Below are 17,319 nucleotides of genomic sequence, written 5' to 3' on the forward strand. Positions count from 1 at the left end.
TGCTGGCATATTAGTCGGGGTTCTCCAGAGAAACAGAACCAATAGGAGACAGCAGGGGGAGGGGAGGGAGGCAAAGAGATTTATTATAAACAATTTGGTCATGCAGTTATAAAGGCTGACAAGTCCCAGGGTCTGCAGAGTGATTAGGCAAGCCGGACACCCAGAAGAAACAACGCTTACTTCTAGCCTGAGTCCAAAAACCTGAAACCTAAGAGCCAGCCTTTCGGTTTGAGTCCAAGACAGGAAGAAACACCGGTGTCCTAGTTCAAGGCTGTCAGGAAGGAAAACTCTCTCTACTCAGGGGAGGGTCAGCCTTTTTTGTTCCAGTCAGGCCTTCACCTGATAGGATGAAGCTTTACCCTCATTAGGGAAGGCAATCTGCTTACTCAGTCTACAGATTTAAATGTTAATCTCATCCAGAAACAACCTCACAGAAACACCCGAAATCATGTTTGACCAAATATCTAGGCACCACGGGGCCCAGTCAAGTATTAACCATGCCAGTTGGGATCACAGGTGCACCAGAAATGACCAAGAGTCATCCGGGAACTGCTGGAAGCAGACGTCCATGATCTTGGTGCACATGTAACGAGATGTTCAGCTCGCCAGGGCCTTCGGTAGAGTGCTGGAACTCAGGGAGACCTAAGGGAAATTAAGACCATGAAACAGCCCACCAGGGAATCAGCACAACCAAGAGGGTATTACTGGTGTTCCTGGACGGAGAGCTCTTCCTACATCTGGCTGTTTAGAAAGCACATCTCAGGGGCGCCTGGGTGGCTCAGTGGGTTAAAGCCTCTGTCTTTGGCTCTGGTCATGATCTCAGGGTCCTGGGATCAAGCCCACATAGGCTCTCTGCTCAGCAAGGAGCCCGCTTCCTCCTCCTCTCTCTCTCTCTGCCTACTTGTGATCTCTATCTGTCAAATAAATAAATAAAATCTTAAAAAAAAAAAAAAAAAGCCCATCTCAGGCACAGGCTGCATTTACCACTAAAACAATCTGAAAACCTAAGAAAACAAACTATGACCAGAATTCCATCAGAATCCTAGCAAGGATTGTTTCTTCATTGTTTCTCCCCATTTTTATTCATGTATATACAGGTTTTCATGGAGTGGTGGTATATGTTGAGTATGTGTTACACTTGACCAAAGGCAAATTTGCCCCCCACAGGACATTTGGCAAACGTGTGGAAACATTTTTGGTTGTCAAAACTAAGCAGGAGGGTGTGCTACTGGCCTGTTGGTGGAAGCCAAGGGTGCTGCTGATATTCTGCAAGACACAGGACAAACGCCGCCACCAACAGAGAATTATGTGACCCAAATGGCAACACTAAAGGTTGAGAAACCAAGTCCTAACAAAGGAGTTTAAAAAACCAACAGTTGAGAAACCAGCAACTGATTTTACTTGTATACAGTGTTCAATATTATTGCGTGTCTTTGATTTAATTTAGTCTATGTGTTAAGTTATTGGCACTGAATTGTGGACACTGAATGAAATTTATGAATGCATAATATTCCATTGAGTTGATGTGCAGAAATTTCCAAAACTATCCCCTTATTGTTGAACATTAACTTGAGAGGTTTTGTTACTAAACATACCACTGCAATGAACGTTTTGAAAATACCTTGGTTTGAAATATTTCTTTTGGATTAATCCCTGCTTGGAGAGATACATGTACACACACACAAAAACAATAAATCATAGCTTCAACACATGGCCTCCCTTTCTAGTATCTTTAAAGAGAGCAGAGAACTAGTATGATGCCAGACTAACATAAATCTCTTTCAAGTAAATAAATGAATGAATACATAAAGAGCCTTCCATCCTCAGAGAATTTATTCAGTGCTTTTACATACATCAATTATTCAATAAATATTTACTAAGCACCTAACACAACCAGCCATCATGCTGGATGCTATAGATAGTGTGGTGAATAATTTATTCTGTCTAGTGGAAATAAGCATGTCTTGGAAGGTACACTTTGGGCAATGCTACTCTTAACTCAAAGTGCTGGGGGAAAAGAAGCGATTTCTTTAATTATGAATTTAACATACGCTTAGTGGGGAAAAAAAAAGAAAGAGAAAAACACCAAGATGTTTATATATATCCATAGTTCCATTACCATTCAAATATAGCTATTGTCTTGTTGTGCATAAATGTGTAACAAACAACCCCCAAACATAGTGGTTCAGGCAATGTATTCATGTCTGTCAGAGTTCTGGGGCTGATGCGCTCAGTGAAGCAATTCTCACTAGAAGGGTCTCAGATGATGACATCCAGAGAGAATCTTTCTACACAACCTCCCTGCGTGCCTAGCTCAGGCTTCCTCAGACATGGTGGTTTCTGGGCACTCAGACTTCTTAGTAGTAGTTGACTTCTCTCAGAGCAAGCGTTCTAAGAGATCGAGGCAGAAGCTAAAAGTCCTCTTACGACCTAGCCACATAGCATGACTTCAGTAGCATTCTGTTGCTCACAGCAGTCCTAAGTCAGGCCACATTCAAGGAAGCACAGGAACAGGCTGCACTTCTGACTTGTGTACATAGGGCAGAAGGAATTCATGGCGGTCAGCCATGTTGGAGACAAGCGATCATAATTGCTTATCATCATCTAGAGCATGTTGATAATTATTCTATGTAACCAAAATATAAGCATTAAAGTCAGGAAGCTGACATTGATAATTATGACTATCTACACAGAACTGACTCAAGTTTTTTCAGGGATTCCAACAGAAAAATCACACACTGTGTTGAACTATCAAGGCTCTTTAGTCTCCTTTAACTTGGAACAGTTCTTCCCTTGCCACTCATGACCTTGACACCCTGGAAGATTACAGGCAAGTTAGCACATAAGACTTACATAAGCCTCTGTGTTATGGGTGGGCTGGGTGGAAACAGGAAGTCCCAGACCTCTGTTGCACTCACTTGGAATTTAGACTGTGCCATAGGTCTTTGGAAGGGTCAAAAAATGCTGGTGGCCTTATCCTTCAGAGAAAATATCAAAGTCCTTGACCAGGAGAACCATCAAGGTCCTATTGACTCACCACAGTGTCTCCTTACTTCCATTCTGGTCCTGACCCCGCCTTCTACTTGACCATGACAAAAGCCTCCAACCTTTGTTCCTGCTGATTCCTCACCAACAACTCAGTTAACTCATTTCCTTAAAAAGTCACTCAAGGGTCTTCCAGAAGGTGTGCAGTCTCAGTCTTCATTGATCATTCTTCAACCTTTTTCTTGATGCTTTACCTCTACTGTTACGCATGCCAATATCCAGCAGCACAGATTTTCATGGGGGGGATACCATGTGTCAAGCCCTCTGTTAAGTGCCCCCCCCCCCCGTTCCAGCTCATTTGCTCTTCAAAACAACCCTATAAGTTTGACACTTTCCTCGTTCTACAGACAATGGAATGGGAGCTCAGAGAAGTAGAAGATGTAGGCCTCTGTTTCACAGCTAGAAAGTGGGAGGCTGGATTAAATTGAAAGAGGACCCAGGGTCTCTGGCCCTGATGTCGTTGGCATGTACATGGGACAACAAGACAGTACATGTGCAACAATTAGCAAAAGATGTAAGATGTGTTCAATTGCTTTATTTTCCTAATTTTATTATGGCTTGTTTTTTTCCCCCTCTCCCAACTATAACTACAAGCAGAGCAAAAACTACATTTCCCATTAACTTTATGTTTTAGAACACTCAGTGCTCTGCGGGGCATAAAAAGAGCCCCCAGTAAACTGGTGTGAAGGGACAGTGAGCAGAGAGACTGAATACTTTACGGACTAAATAGAAGGTATGAAATGTTAAGACAAGTTCAGGTTTCACTAAATGCCAGCCAGAGTGAGAATCTGAAACTCAGAAAGGAGGTAACCCACTCAAGATCACACAGTTGATTAGGAGCAGACTATGCAGAAACCAGTCCCCCAAACTCCTTGCCCAGCATACCTTCCCCAGAGTCCACTGCCTGCTTAGGTCAGTCTATCTCCCATGGTGTCCACACCATAGTTTCCTAGCCCATGGGACTCCCTCACCCCAAAATATATTGCTTTTCTCTTTCTAGCTCTTACTTACACTTAGCTCAAGAGTCATTTCTTAGAAGCCTGGCCAGAACCCTCTAGTCTGGTTGAGATGCTCCTCTTGTCTATTTTTCTTTCTTCTACCAGAGCATCCTTGAGGGATCACCCTTACTTGCCTGCCTTTCCATTAGATTAGAAGCTTTTTGAAGGCAGGAACCATGTCTCCTTTGACTTGGTGATATTACTGCCTAACACAGCACCTGGCACAGGGCCTTTTAATGTGGGTGGCTTAAAAAACAAATGATGGCAGTTCTGGTAACCCAGAGTGTGCTATAAAGGTCAGGGTCAACAATGGCTTCTTGGGACAAGAGGCAATTGACATGAAATGGTGAGTCCAGTTAACAAACTGGTGGCAGGTGAAATAACACAATATGTTCCTTTGTTTTACAAATATTTGCGGGCCCCCACGTGCTCTGTTTGCTTCTGGAGAGACAACAGGGAGTGTGACAGACCTGGTCTTTGCCCTCATATGGAGTTTCCTGCTTAGCGGTGGATGGTGGCAGACAATCAAGAGACAAACACATGAATAAGCAAAGTTGTTTCTGAAAGTGGTTAAGGGTTTTGAAGAAAACAAAAGAGGGAAATGTGGTAAAGAATGGAATGGCTGGGATGAGGGAGTCCCCCTTCAGAGAAAGTGATCCAGGAAGGCCTATCTGAGGAGGTGACAATCAGCTGAGATCACAAGATGAGAAGGAGCCAGCTTTATAGACGTGTTCTCAGGAGAAGGAGTAGCCAGTGCAAAGCTCCTGAGGTGGAGAGACTTGGAGCTGTTCAAAGCACAGCAAGAGGACTAGATGGGGCTGGAGCACAGGATGAACAGGAAAGTGATAGAGACGAGGCTGGAGAAGCGGAGTCCAGATCACAGAGGACCCAGAGTTCCAGGTAAGGAGCCCAGAGGGACTCTAAGGGACTCTAAGCCCAGAAGGACTCCACTGTCCACATAGGGTCCCAGAGCTAAAATCCAGGAAAGAGTGAGTTAAATGTTGGGAAGGGATGTAGACGTGTTATTTAGGCAACGCAGTTCACTACTCTTGAGAAGGCTGAGCCATAAAATGCTGTGATAAAGGGGATGCCTGTACAACTTAATGGATAGAATTACAGGTGAAAGCTTTCTTTCTCTCTCCCCTTTGTGCCAAGCCCAAACCTGCTGGTTCTGGTGTTTCCTCCTTCCTCCTCTTCTTCTTATTCTCCTTCTTCTTCTCCTTCTCCTTCTCCTTCTCCTTCTCCTTCTCCTTCTCCTTCTCCTTCTTCTTCTTCTTCTTCTTCTTCTTCTTCTTCTTCTTCTTCTTCTTCTTCTTCTTTTTTCGTTTTTTGCAACAGGACTTGGGCACTTGACTGGTTTTCATCTCCTTTCCCATAGGCCTCCTACTTCACTCCTTGGGCTTCCTTATCATCAGCTCCACCCAATGGCCCCATTCTCCAGAAACAAACCCATGAAGCCTAAGGATTTTGCAGAACATGGGATTACAAACACAGCAAATATAGGGAAGTTAAACATCCTACAAATTTCTTTTTTTTTTTTTTTTAAGATTTTATTTATTTATTTGACAGAGATCACAAGTAGCCAGAGAGGCAGGCAGAGAGAGAGGAGGAAGCAGGCTCCCCGCTGAGCAGAGAGCCCAATGTGGGGCTTGATCCCAGGACCCTGGGATCACGACCTGAGCTGAAGGCAGAGGCTTTAACCCACTGAGCCACCCAGGCACCCCTCAAGACTCTTCTTAATTTCCCTTCTGGTCTTTCTACTGGATGGCAAATATCGCCCCACACATTTGAAGGAATGTTGTTGGGTTGTTGTTTTGTTTTGTTTTTTCCCATCTCCGAGCTCACGGATGCTGTGCTCATCATGTCCCAGTTACTTGCAAGAGTTATGAAGTAACTTTTAAGAAAGAAATAGGCCCTAGAGCTACCAGGTGAGTGAAACTAGGTCATGGCACAAAGATAGAGAAGTGTTGCTGGCCAGAAGGCGGCCTGCACTGATACGTTGACTTCTACTTCCAGCCATGAGCCTGGGCAGGGACCCTTGTGCCGAAAGCAGCCACGGCTGCTCATGTCTCATATCTTTCTGTTCCTGAGCCACCTTACAAGGTGGAATCCCATGTCAGCATTCAAAACCTGGCTTGCTAGCTCTGTGATGCTGCTACGTCACATAGTTTTTTTGTTTTGAGTTGCAGTTTTCTCGTCTGTTAACTAGAAGGTGATGATACTTACCTAGGGTTTCCTCCAGTTCGGTTAGAGACTTTGATAACTGAGCATCCAGGTACTTGAAGTTTCTTTCCATGAAACAAAATGGTGGTATCACATTTTGCAACTTTGCAACAGGCTTTGCCACCTTGTAACCATCCAGCAAACTTGCTGCTTGGATAAGCCATTGGACAGAGCCTACCTCATAGGGTTGTGAGGAGGATTAATGCTGTAAACATGTGGACGGTGCTGAGAATAGGGTCTGGTCCACAGGAAATGCATCTGGTTTTCTTCTTCCTGTCCTCAGAGCGCCAGACACACAGCATACACACTGGAATTTCTCCACATTTCTAAGAACTAAATCTCTTGAAAAGTTCAGTAGAATTCCCTTTTTTGTATGTGCTATGGTGAGTGCTGTGAAGTGTAAACCTGGCACAGACCGGTACCCCTGGGGCTAATAATACATTATATGTTAATTAAAAAATTTAAAAATTTAAAAAAAGAAAAGAAAAAGAATTCCCTTTTTTTATGTGCTATGGTGAGTGCTGTGAAGTGTAAACCTGGCACAGACCCGTACCCCTGGGGCTAATAATACATTATATGTTAATTTAAAAATTTTAAATTTTAAAAAAAGAAAAGAAAAAGAATTCCCTTTCTTAGAATTACCCTTTGCATTTGTTTCTGTTTTCTCCGAAAAAAAACTAACATGAAACAAAATTTCCAAAAAAAATCTCTGTAAATTTAATTTGAACAAGATTTTAAGAACAGATTTGTGTTAGGCCATTGGGTGTATCTTTGGTGTTCTCTCACATTTCACCATCCTGTGCCCCCTTGTCACTCCCCAAGCTGTGGCATGTGTCCTTATCATGGGGCAACATTTCCTGGCAAGGCCTGCTTTCCTTACCCTATTGCTAGGCAGAGGAGAACGTCCGCGGTGGATGTTGCCTGTGAGAGGGAGACAGGACAGAGAGAGAGAAGAGGTTGGTGCCAGGAGGGGTCAGCCTCTGAAGAGGCTCCTCATACCTGGGCAACTTGGTGGAACCACCTTAGAAAAGCACAGTCTGAGGACCTTAATGCAAATTTTAGATCGTGGTGTCCAACCATGGAGAAGACCTGGCTTTGTGCTGTTTGGGTACATTGTTTTGTATCCAGTCTGTCAACAGCACTCCTCAGAGAAAGGGTCAAGTCCCCAGATGACAGCTCCTTTGACTTGCAACAGAGATCTGGAGGAGAAAGGGGTGCTGGAAATTGGTCATTAGCGGCGGGAAAGAAAAGAATGGGATGGAGGGCTACCTCCACTGTCCCTGGAACAGCAGAGGGGTTTGGGTTGTGATTCGGGAAGCAGGTGCCAGGAATAAAAAGTTGCTCATGACTCTGAGGACTTTAGGATATGGCAAGCAACACGTGACCTGTCCTGAAAGCTTCGGGTCAGGTGTTTTGTGGCAAATTCTGGTGAGAGGCATCAGTCTATTGTCCGATCTAGAGAAGAAGCAAAAAGAAAAGTTTTTAAAACCACTCCTTCTGATTGGCATGCTCCTGCTCCCAAGCCATGGTCCAGTCAGTTTCCTGAGCTCAGAGTCACAGCAAACCAGTTGCTCTAGAGAGGCCGCAGGTGTAACCAGGGCCTTAGAGAAGGAAAAGCAGGTTCAAGACACGGATCACTCTGCTCTAGCTGCATCCAATGACAGCTTGTTGTGTGGAGATGAAGGCTGGTTCGTCTCCACTGAACTTGGGACAATCCTGCAGAGCCATTCTAGTTCCAGACTTCCACACAGCATTAAGATTTGATCAAGGAGGGGCACCTGGGTGGCTCAGTGGGTTAAGGCCTTTGCCTTTGGCTCAGGTCATGATCCCAGGGTCCTTGGGATCAAGCCCCGAGTCGGGCTCTCTGCTCATCAGGGAGCGTGCTTCCTCCTCTCTCTCTGCCTGCCTCTCTGCCTACTTGTTATCTCTGTCAAATAAATAAATAAAATCTTAAAAAAAAAAAAAGATTTGATCAAGGAGTTTCTGACTCTGTACAGACTGTACTCAAATTACTATGCTTTTCTGCTGCCTTGGAGCTATGCAGAAAACAGCAGGGAGTGAAAGAAAACAGAAACATTGCAGTGTCTTCCCAGTGAACACTTGGGCTGAGAGCTTTTGCCAGAAATTGCTTTTCTAGCACAAAGAGGCATGGTAGCTTGGAGCAGCAGCCATATCTAAGGGGTCAGAGACAAGGTAGACAGCTATTATGTCAGTTTCCTATTGGGTTTTCCTAGTAAGTCAACAGAAGTGGCTGACTGATGGAGACACACACAGCAAGATTGAGAGAAGATGTTTTAGGGACTGTTGACCTGGATGAATGAAGGTGGGATATTAAGGCCCGAGATAATCAGCAACATCCTACATGATTATTTGGAGAGCAGTGGGATTGATGAAGTCAGAGGATAGATTGATATCCACATGAGCCTTAAAAGAGCTGGATTCTGTCCTGAGGACTCTGTGCTCCCTTTTGATCATTCTCCTATCCTCCTGGTCATCCATCCCTCCTCTCATCCAGCCAGCCAGTCATCAAAGATTCCCTCGTGACCTCCTGTATCCTGGGCCCTCTGTTAGGTTCTGGGATGGGAAGTACCGGCTCCAGGAGCCTCCCGTCTCTTGGCATTGACAGATCTTTCCAATACAATGACATCATTGCTCGAATCTGTCAGCTTCGGGGAAATCAGGCTCCAGGAACAAATGACGCCCCAAACTGCAGTGGCTTACAACAGTCAAATTTTATTTCTCCCTCACATTACTTGATCTTTTCATTATGGGACAAAGCTAGTGGGAGCAGCCTCGATCTAGAATATGCTGAGTGGAAATATACAGTAGTTCTTCATTGGCACACGGCGCGTGTCATTTGCACTCACATTTCATTGGCCAGAGCGAGTCACATGGCCTGGAATGTCATCAGCGAGGCAACCTTGGGCCGTTAACAGTTAGCAGTTGGCAGTTAACAGTTGGGAGGGGAAAATTTACACTCCTCCATACCACCCTCGCAGAGATAGGCACTAGGCATAGACAGCCAGCAGAAGGGCACCATTGTTTTAGAGATCCTGTCTTAGTTCTCTTTATTAATTGATATATTTTAATTAAGCCCACAGGTTTTTTTTTTCTTTGTCTGTCCAGCCTTTAGAGACAATCTTTGCCAGAACTAACAGTGAGAAGAAGGCATTAGAATTAGTGTTACTGTTTCTATAAAATTGGAGACCTGTGTAAACGTTCAAGCAAAAGGGAAATCTGCTTTCATGAACCCTATGTGATACAGAAATGTTGCTATAAACTGGGGGTATGTTTCCGGACAAGCCATTGGGCTTGAACCTGGGTTTGAGTCCTGCCTTGCCTCATTCTAGCTGTGTGATTTTGAGGAGCTCATTCGGGCTCTCCTGAGTTTGAGTTTTATCTGTAAGACAAGGGTGATTGTGAGAAAAGGACATTGTCAACAGTGAAACACTATTCAAATGTTGAGCCTTTGCAAAAGTGTGATGCCCACTAAGAAGCAGGCAGTTGTGCTTTTTGTTTTTGTGTTCTTGTTTTTTTGTTTTTGGGGGGTTTTCCCCATTGCTGTGGGAAGCTAGCACACAGAATCAGAAAGTTTACTACAGCAGCTGAGATGTGCGGAAGCTGGTAATTATCTGCAAGACGGGCTGAGTTTTGATTGTAAGTGTGCCTAGCAAACCTATCAATGAGACATGTGCCATGACAAAATGCTGACAGTCTATTTACACAGAGGCAGCTGCGATGTTATAAAAGAAAGAAAGGCAAGCTAGAGGTCAATGTCATTTTGAGGGAGATGGCTTCCATTTCTCTGTGTGGTTGATTGTTCCAGTTTGGTAAAGATGTGGTATAAACATGAACAAAACAGTTCTTGAATTTTAATAATAACCCAGTATCTTAAGAGATGAAGGCTTAGCAATGATCAAATCCAACCCCCTGTCTGTAGAGATGAGGGAACTGAGACCCGAAGGAGTTAATGAGCTATCACACCTGTTCTTGGCTAGGCACAGTGCTAATTTCAGAGGGGCTGTTAATACAGAAAGGAGAACCTACCTGTCTTTTATGTAATGAAGGTGCTAACTCATTAATCTCTAAAACAACATTCCCTTTAATATTTAGCAATTGCATTTCAAAAATATTTATTTGCTATTTACACATAATCAACTAAAGCATAAAGACTTAACATTAAATTTCCCCGGACATTTCAACATCAGTTAGAAATTTATAATCAAGAGCTTACATAAACAAATAATTAAAACTATGAATCTAATAAGTGAGATTCCTTTGCATGCACGAAACACTTTGAGAAGCAGACAACACATGCACAAAATGTCATGTTGATTACAGAAGTGATTACGCTGTGGGGAAACGGTTTTCTCAGACACTGGAAAGCCAGAGGGAAGATACTATGTTTTCTTCTTCTCTTGTATGAGGAGGGAGTCTTATTCATGCTGTGTGGCTCAGAACCTAGGAGGTGGTTTATGAGCCTACTGTCAAATAGGTGTGTGGATTGTTGGCATTAATCCTTCCTGAATGACAATATTTAATCCTGTAGCAAAACACGCGCACAGAGAGACTGTGGTGGACTGGAAACAAGCTTGGGTCTGTCAGTCCCCCACCCTGAGAATAATACTTCTAAAGGGGTTGGCTTCTCTTGGGAGTTCTGGGGTCCATGGTCTCCACTGTGGATGTGCTTAGCTATTCCTGTCCGTATAGCCCCAGACTTCTGAGGACATTCTGCATCCTTAGCTAATTCTATCAGGAACTTTATTTAGAGAAGGAGAGCAAGGGTCAGAATGGGAAAGGTCTCCTCACTAATGTGTAGCCCACCTGAAAAGTTGTATACCCATGCGCTACTAATACCAACAATACAACCACTAATACTGTGAATTTGCACTTGTCTCTTTATTATCTTCTAATCTTTACTCTTAATTCAAAGCTTCCCAAGGTTACTGCTTTTATGGCTTTCTGGTATCAGTAATTTTTTTTAAAGATTTTATTTATTTATTTGACAGAGATCACAAGTAGGCAGAGAGGCAGACAGAGACAAAGAGAGGGGAGCAGGCTCCCCGCTGAGCAGAGAGCTCTATGTGGGGCTCCATCCCAGGACCCTGGGATCATGGCCTGAGCCGAAGGCAGAGGCTTAACCCACTGAGCCACTCAGGCGCCCCTGGTATCAATAATTTTTATAGGATATGATTTCTATACGTTCACTGAATTCGTAAAAGCCTCAAGAACAAAAGTTTGGAGGTTTGGGAGTTATGACACAGAATCAGCCATTCCTTGACTGCATAGTCCAAAGTGGTTGTCCAGCACAACCGAATTCCAGCAGCAGGGTAGGGAGAAGGGGAAGGAGAAGGGAGATAAGTCCCTTCCGTTTAAGGGCTTGACGCAGAGTCGTTTATATTACTTCTGCTCATTTTCCTTCAGGCACTTGGCCACACTAGCAGCAAGGGAGGCTGGAAATAGCTTGGCCAGGTGTCCAGACAAACACTGAGTGTCTTCTTAGCTAAAAGAAGGGGAAGAACTAGCAGTAGGGTGTTGTCTAACAGTGCCTGAAGCTATCCATTCTTCCAGCCACCAAGTGTTCATGTTCCCTCGTCTTCTCACACCTAGACACAGTCACACCTTCTTTGAGGGAGATGAACTCCAGACCCCAAAGACTTTGATGAGCTCAAAACCAGGAGCTCCTGAGTGCTAAGTATTCAGGGTGAGTGTCACTTCTGTTGGCACCACAACTTGAAGAAACGAGATCTCCCCCAACTTCTCTACACCAATAGACAATGCCAGGTAGGAACAAGAAAACTATAATAAAAAGTCCCATTCAGAGGAGGCATACAAAGAAAACCCAAGGACGTGACTGCACCATAGCAGTGATCAAATCCCACTGGGTAGGAACAGAAAAGACTTAATTCCTCACCAGTCAGTGAGTCACTTGAGGGGTCCCTCTGTCAATCCTGGTCCTGCCCCCCAGGGGAACCTTCTCTGGCTGACATGCTCTGTAGCTGTTGGCTTGTCCCCTTGGGAGGGCCCACCTTGATCACCTGAGATGGCATTCCAGGTTTATACCCCTTGGGGGGGTGGACCGCAGTCTATCGCAGTCTCTTCCTGTAGGTGCAGGGGAAGATCCAAGACCTGCCTCTGGGACAAGGGCTTTGGCAGGTCAGCCTTGTAGTTTCAGGGGCAATAAAATTCCCCCAAAAAGCCCCAAGTAGGCTTCAAGTCTATTTGCTCAAATAAGGACAGCCGAGATCTGGTTTGGCCTAGGTTTGTCTAAAAACTGTACTTACTGACCTCCGCGCTCTCAGTCTACGTTGTCCGAGTCCACCTGAATAAACAGCTTGGGTAGGAAGGCAACACCCTTAGTTCTGGCTTTGCTCTGCCACGTGGCAGAGCACTCCGGATCGCGGCGCTTGAGAAAAGCCTGGGGACAGAGTCTTATTTTTTTGCTAAAGCCCCTTAGTCCACTCACCCCACCCTACAAGGGACTCACGTCATGTCATCAGTTCTCTCTCACTCTCCACCTGTCCACTGTGTTGGGTTCCAGATTTATTGTCACTCAGGTCAGCTCTGCCAACACCCCTAAGCCTACAGAGACCTGATTTTAGGGGAGGACCACATGATTGTTTCTAGTATCCACGCATAAATAGGGAAGTTCTTGATTGGTCCAGTTTCTGTTGCCTGCCTACCCTGGATTAGTCATTATGCCCAGGAAAAGGAGTTCTTCAGTTAGCCTGAGTCGTTTGGCCACCACAGTGTGGAGCATCATGACTGGGGACCTGGCTAGGACCACATAAAGGGCAAAAGAGTCAGCCCCACCCCCACCCCACCCCACCCCACCCTCCACCTAAAGTGTGGAAGGCTCTATGAGACCAAAGAGGAAAGTGTGTTTGGGGGGAGGAAATGAAAGAGACCCAGGACATTCGGCCACAAGCAGGGGCAACAATGCTCTTCAGAACTTGGATGTCTTGGTAAAGATGGTGGAACTACTAAGGCACGCTGATAATTAGTTTCATTCAATAAGATTTGTTAAAACCCAGGCCATAGCTCTCTAACTGCCCCTCACTAGTTCTCTGTTACTTTGGACAGAGTGGACCAGGATGGAAACCACACAGAGATGAGGAAGCATGATTTCCTCCTCCTCAAAACTCATGGTAGATCATTTACCATGCTCTAATGTGCTGTGCTCCTGCCTGGACCTTGTCCCTGGTCCTGCCCACAGCTGAGGGAGCGAAAACAAAGCTCCTCTCCCTCTTCTCCTCTTCCCCTTGCCTCCCTCTCCCAGACTGCGTGTGTCTCATCCTGGTGCCCTTGCCCTGAACGGGCAGCTGAGAGCCCCTGGGCGTGGAGTTAGGCCTGCAGCTGGAAGAGAGGAACTGAGCTTGGTAGAAAACAAACAGGTTTACAGTAAAATTCTTTATCTCTGGAAGGAGGTGGGAGAGGGCAGAGGCCATCAACTCCCACACCAGCCCAGCCAGGGAGTGTTCTGGCCTGTACCCCACTTGTGTCCACAGTGACCACCCCTTGCCCCCACCTGATCCCACTTTCTCTAACTGGCTCTTCCCTTCACCTACGTACTCATTCCTAGAGCTTTCCAAGCATGAATGAGCACCGTGCCCACAAAGCTGCCGGTCTCTACACGGAGAAGCTGTCACAATGATGAAGCCCTTGGACAACATTTGTTCCTTTGACATTGGGCCCTCCCTCCTCCCGTGCTTCCTGCACCCATCTGCCCCAAGTTCCTAGAGTACCCCCTTGACTCCAGCCTTCCTGTGTCTTGGCCCATCTCCCAGTGCCAGAAGGATGGTGAGAGGCAGATGTGGCCAGAAGGCGCAGGTGCTGGGTGGTTTTGAGAGATGTTTTCCTGGTCTTGCCGCTTCTCCCTCTGTAGCAGCCTCCTTGTTAGGATCCAGACCAGGAGGAGAAGCAGGCAGTCCTCTAGATGGGGCTTTCTAAGCCCAGGTCCCTTCATTGCAGAGGCAGCTGCGAGCTTCCTCTCTCGGGTTCCGAAACTGGGTCTCAACCCACTGCCCTTGGGGGAAAGGCAGTTGTGTCTGGAAATCAGGAGTAACCCAGAGAGTTCTAGAAAACTCTTGATGAATCTCAAAGTGTTAGCAAGCTCATGTGGGGGAAAGTAGGCTGGGAATTTGCCATTCCCTGAGCTTCCTAGAGTCAGAAGCCCTGTTTGTAACCCCTGGTGGGGAATCTGGGCCCTGCTCTGTCCTCATCTACCACCTCCCTGTGGCCGACTGTGCTGTCGGAAGCTGCCACCCAGTACCTCCATTCTGAATACTCCTCTGCACTGTGACCTTGCCACGCCTCTACCCAGAAGTACAGTTGGTTTTACCACCTCCTTGAAGCCAGGTAGACCTGGGTACTGCTTGTGATGCTGTGAGCCCTTGGGTGTAGCCCTTCACTGGCCCGAGGTTTTGCTTTCTGCCTCTTTGGAAGACAGCCACACTCTGTAAGAAGTCAGTCTATGCCCTGAGACCCCAGTGCCCCATGGATGCCCAAGGCACCAGACAAGGGAACGTTTGAGATTGCAGAATTTTCACTGAATTTCTCTGATTCTATTCTCGTGTCTCTTTTCTCCTATGCCCCAAATCTTGAATTCTCGTGACATTAACACAGAATCACTTATTCACCTTATCTTACAACATACCTATAAACATTTCAAATGGCAAGAGTGTTGTCAGTATTGTTTGTAGAATATTTGAGATTGTGCTCTTGAAGAGCTAACTTTTTATTCTTTTTGCCTTTACAATATACTCCTTTAGGGCAGGATTTCCCAACCTCAACCCTGTATTTTGAGCTGGATGCGTCTTTGTTGTGGGAACACACTGTGGGTTATAGTCTCTTCCCCCATTTAGAAGCCAGAAGCCACCCTCCATTGGTGACAGCCAAAAATGTCCCCAGACACTGTCAAATGTCCACTGGGGTGGGGAGCACTGCTCCAGGTTAAAGACTCCTGCTTTCGGGACATACAATCAAAACACTGAGCTTAAAGTCTTTTGAAAAGTTTTGTTTCGTTTTGTTTTTCTGTATGACAATGCCACCCACTGGACTACAATTAGGTTGGTTTGTTTCAGTGGTTTTCAGGTTTTAAAGATTGCTTTTTACTCACTTAATGTTTATTAAACCTATGTAAAACATTTATATTGTTCCAAAGTCAAAATACATAGGCAGGTAGTTTTTTTTTTTTTCCCCTTGTTTATTTTTTTTTAAATCATGTAAAGCATAATACTTAATACCAACACTGTCAAGGAAGTCTCAGTTCTTCTTCTCTAGCCTGTTCCCGCTCTTCCTCTATGACAACCATTTTCATTCCTTTAGGGTTATCCTGCCATTGTTTCTTTTGGGAAATACAAATAAATATGTATTTATATGGGTTTAGGTTCATATTGGCTTATATTTTTTACCCCGTTTCTTGTATGAAAGTTACCACCCTCGGCACTGTTGGGTATACCCCCAAGCAAGGATTTCAGTCCATCCCTTTTGAGACGTAGCCTGATGTGCCTGGGATATGTCCACAAAGACGCCTCAGTGATGAAGTTCTAGAACCTAGGTGAGGTTCGGTGGGCTGAGGTCCGGAGCCGATGACCAAGAAAGAATTCTTGAGACATCTTTGGTGCAAAATGGTGGTTTATTAAAGCAGGGGGACAGGACCCGTGGGCAAGAAGAGCTGCTGCCCCGGGTTGTGAGAGATGGCAGGTTCTGTACCTTGTGCTTGGGGGAAGGTGAGGGGAAGGGAGGTTTCAACGGAGCTTTCATATGCTAAATAGGGCCCACAAGGTGCGGGATACCGGAGGCCTTGCGGCTTGATCAATGTTGTCTTTTGGCAAGCCATTCACATTTCTGCTATCAAGCGTCTTTGTTAGTGAGATTTGGGTTTAGAAGAAATTTAACTTTATTTAGGGCTTGAGGAACTGAGCTATTTGCCTCTGGAAATTGTGCTATTGATAGGTAACTTCTTTGTTTGTAGATCTCTAGGACATTTGTAAACCAAGGGAGACTCTATCTTGCAGGATGTGATCTCTGCAAGTTAACTATTTGTTTCTCTTTTATGGCAGTCAGGGGTGCCTGAGGAAATGTCACATTACCGAGGGGAGCGGGTGGAGAGGGGGTGCAAGGTGCCAGCTTTTGCTTTGTCTTCAGCCAGCCTCCTGCTCCTCATCATCAGGAGATGCTGACACAAGTGTAGAAAGAGTGCGAGAGGGAGCTTGCCTGGAACCCCCCTTTCCATGTGCACCAGCTAACGGATTCTGTTACAGGAGGTATGGAGGTCAGTTACAGGAGGTCTCAGGGTCAAGGTTAGCCACCTCACCTCTGTTCCTTCATTGTCGAAATATCCATGAGTAAAAATTACGTATGGATAAGTTTGTTACTTTTCATGATAAAAACTTCCGAACAGAAACAGAACTAGAGAGTATAATAAACAACACGGTCAAAGCCTGGTTTCACCAGACCTGCTTTACCAAATGCAACCTATTTGTGCTGAGGTTGTAACACCAACCGCATACAATATTCCATTTCACCCTTACATCCAAATTTTTAGAAAATTAAGGGGCAGGGACTTGGGTAGATCATTTTCTTGCATAATTACTATGTCACTATCACACCTACCTATTGAAGATAACATGAATTTGTTAATATCACCCAACATCCAGCCCAAATGTAGATTTCTCTTGTCATCTAAAACAAAAACAACCCCCCAACAACTGTCTTTATCATTTGTTCAAATCAGGGTCTAAATGAAGGCCACTCGCTGTCTTTGGGGAGCCTGCTCTGGGACAGCAACTGAGAAAACACTAGCCCAGAGCACCCTGGGTAGCTGGAAACACACCACAAAGCCTCCCAAGATCCTGACTCCCGGTGGGTTTGATCCTGGCTCCTTGGGGTTGTTGAAAACACCTGTATTCCCCCTCAGACTTCTCCAAGTCAAGCATTGCCAATTCCTTCCATTGTTTCTCTGTGATAATGATTTCTTTCCCCCTTCCCTGTCTTCTTCTGCCTGCACTCTCCACTTGGCTAGTGTCCCTGGCAGATCCATTACAAGGAG

General features: G+C 45.3%; 1 protein-coding gene across 1 annotated transcript in view; it reads left to right on the top strand.

Annotated features, from left to right (window-relative positions):
* The first annotated feature begins 4,779 nt into the window (after positions 1–4,779).
* The window catches only part of LOC116876990, a 165,297-nt gene continuing 152,757 nt past the window's right edge, over positions 4,780–17,319 (top strand). The window contains exon 1 of the mRNA XM_032873446.1: positions 4,780–4,943. Within this exon, the coding sequence (XP_032729337.1) occupies positions 4,856–4,943 (88 nt within the window). The 5' untranslated portion in view covers positions 4,780–4,855. The remainder of the gene's footprint in view (positions 4,944–17,319) is intronic.

The sequence above is a fragment of the Lontra canadensis genome, unplaced genomic scaffold (genome assembly GCF_010015895.1).
Source record: "Lontra canadensis isolate GAN:19392208 unplaced genomic scaffold, GSC_riverotter_1.0 scaffold49, whole genome shotgun sequence".
In the NCBI taxonomy this organism is placed as follows: domain Eukaryota; kingdom Metazoa; phylum Chordata; class Mammalia; order Carnivora; family Mustelidae; genus Lontra; species Lontra canadensis.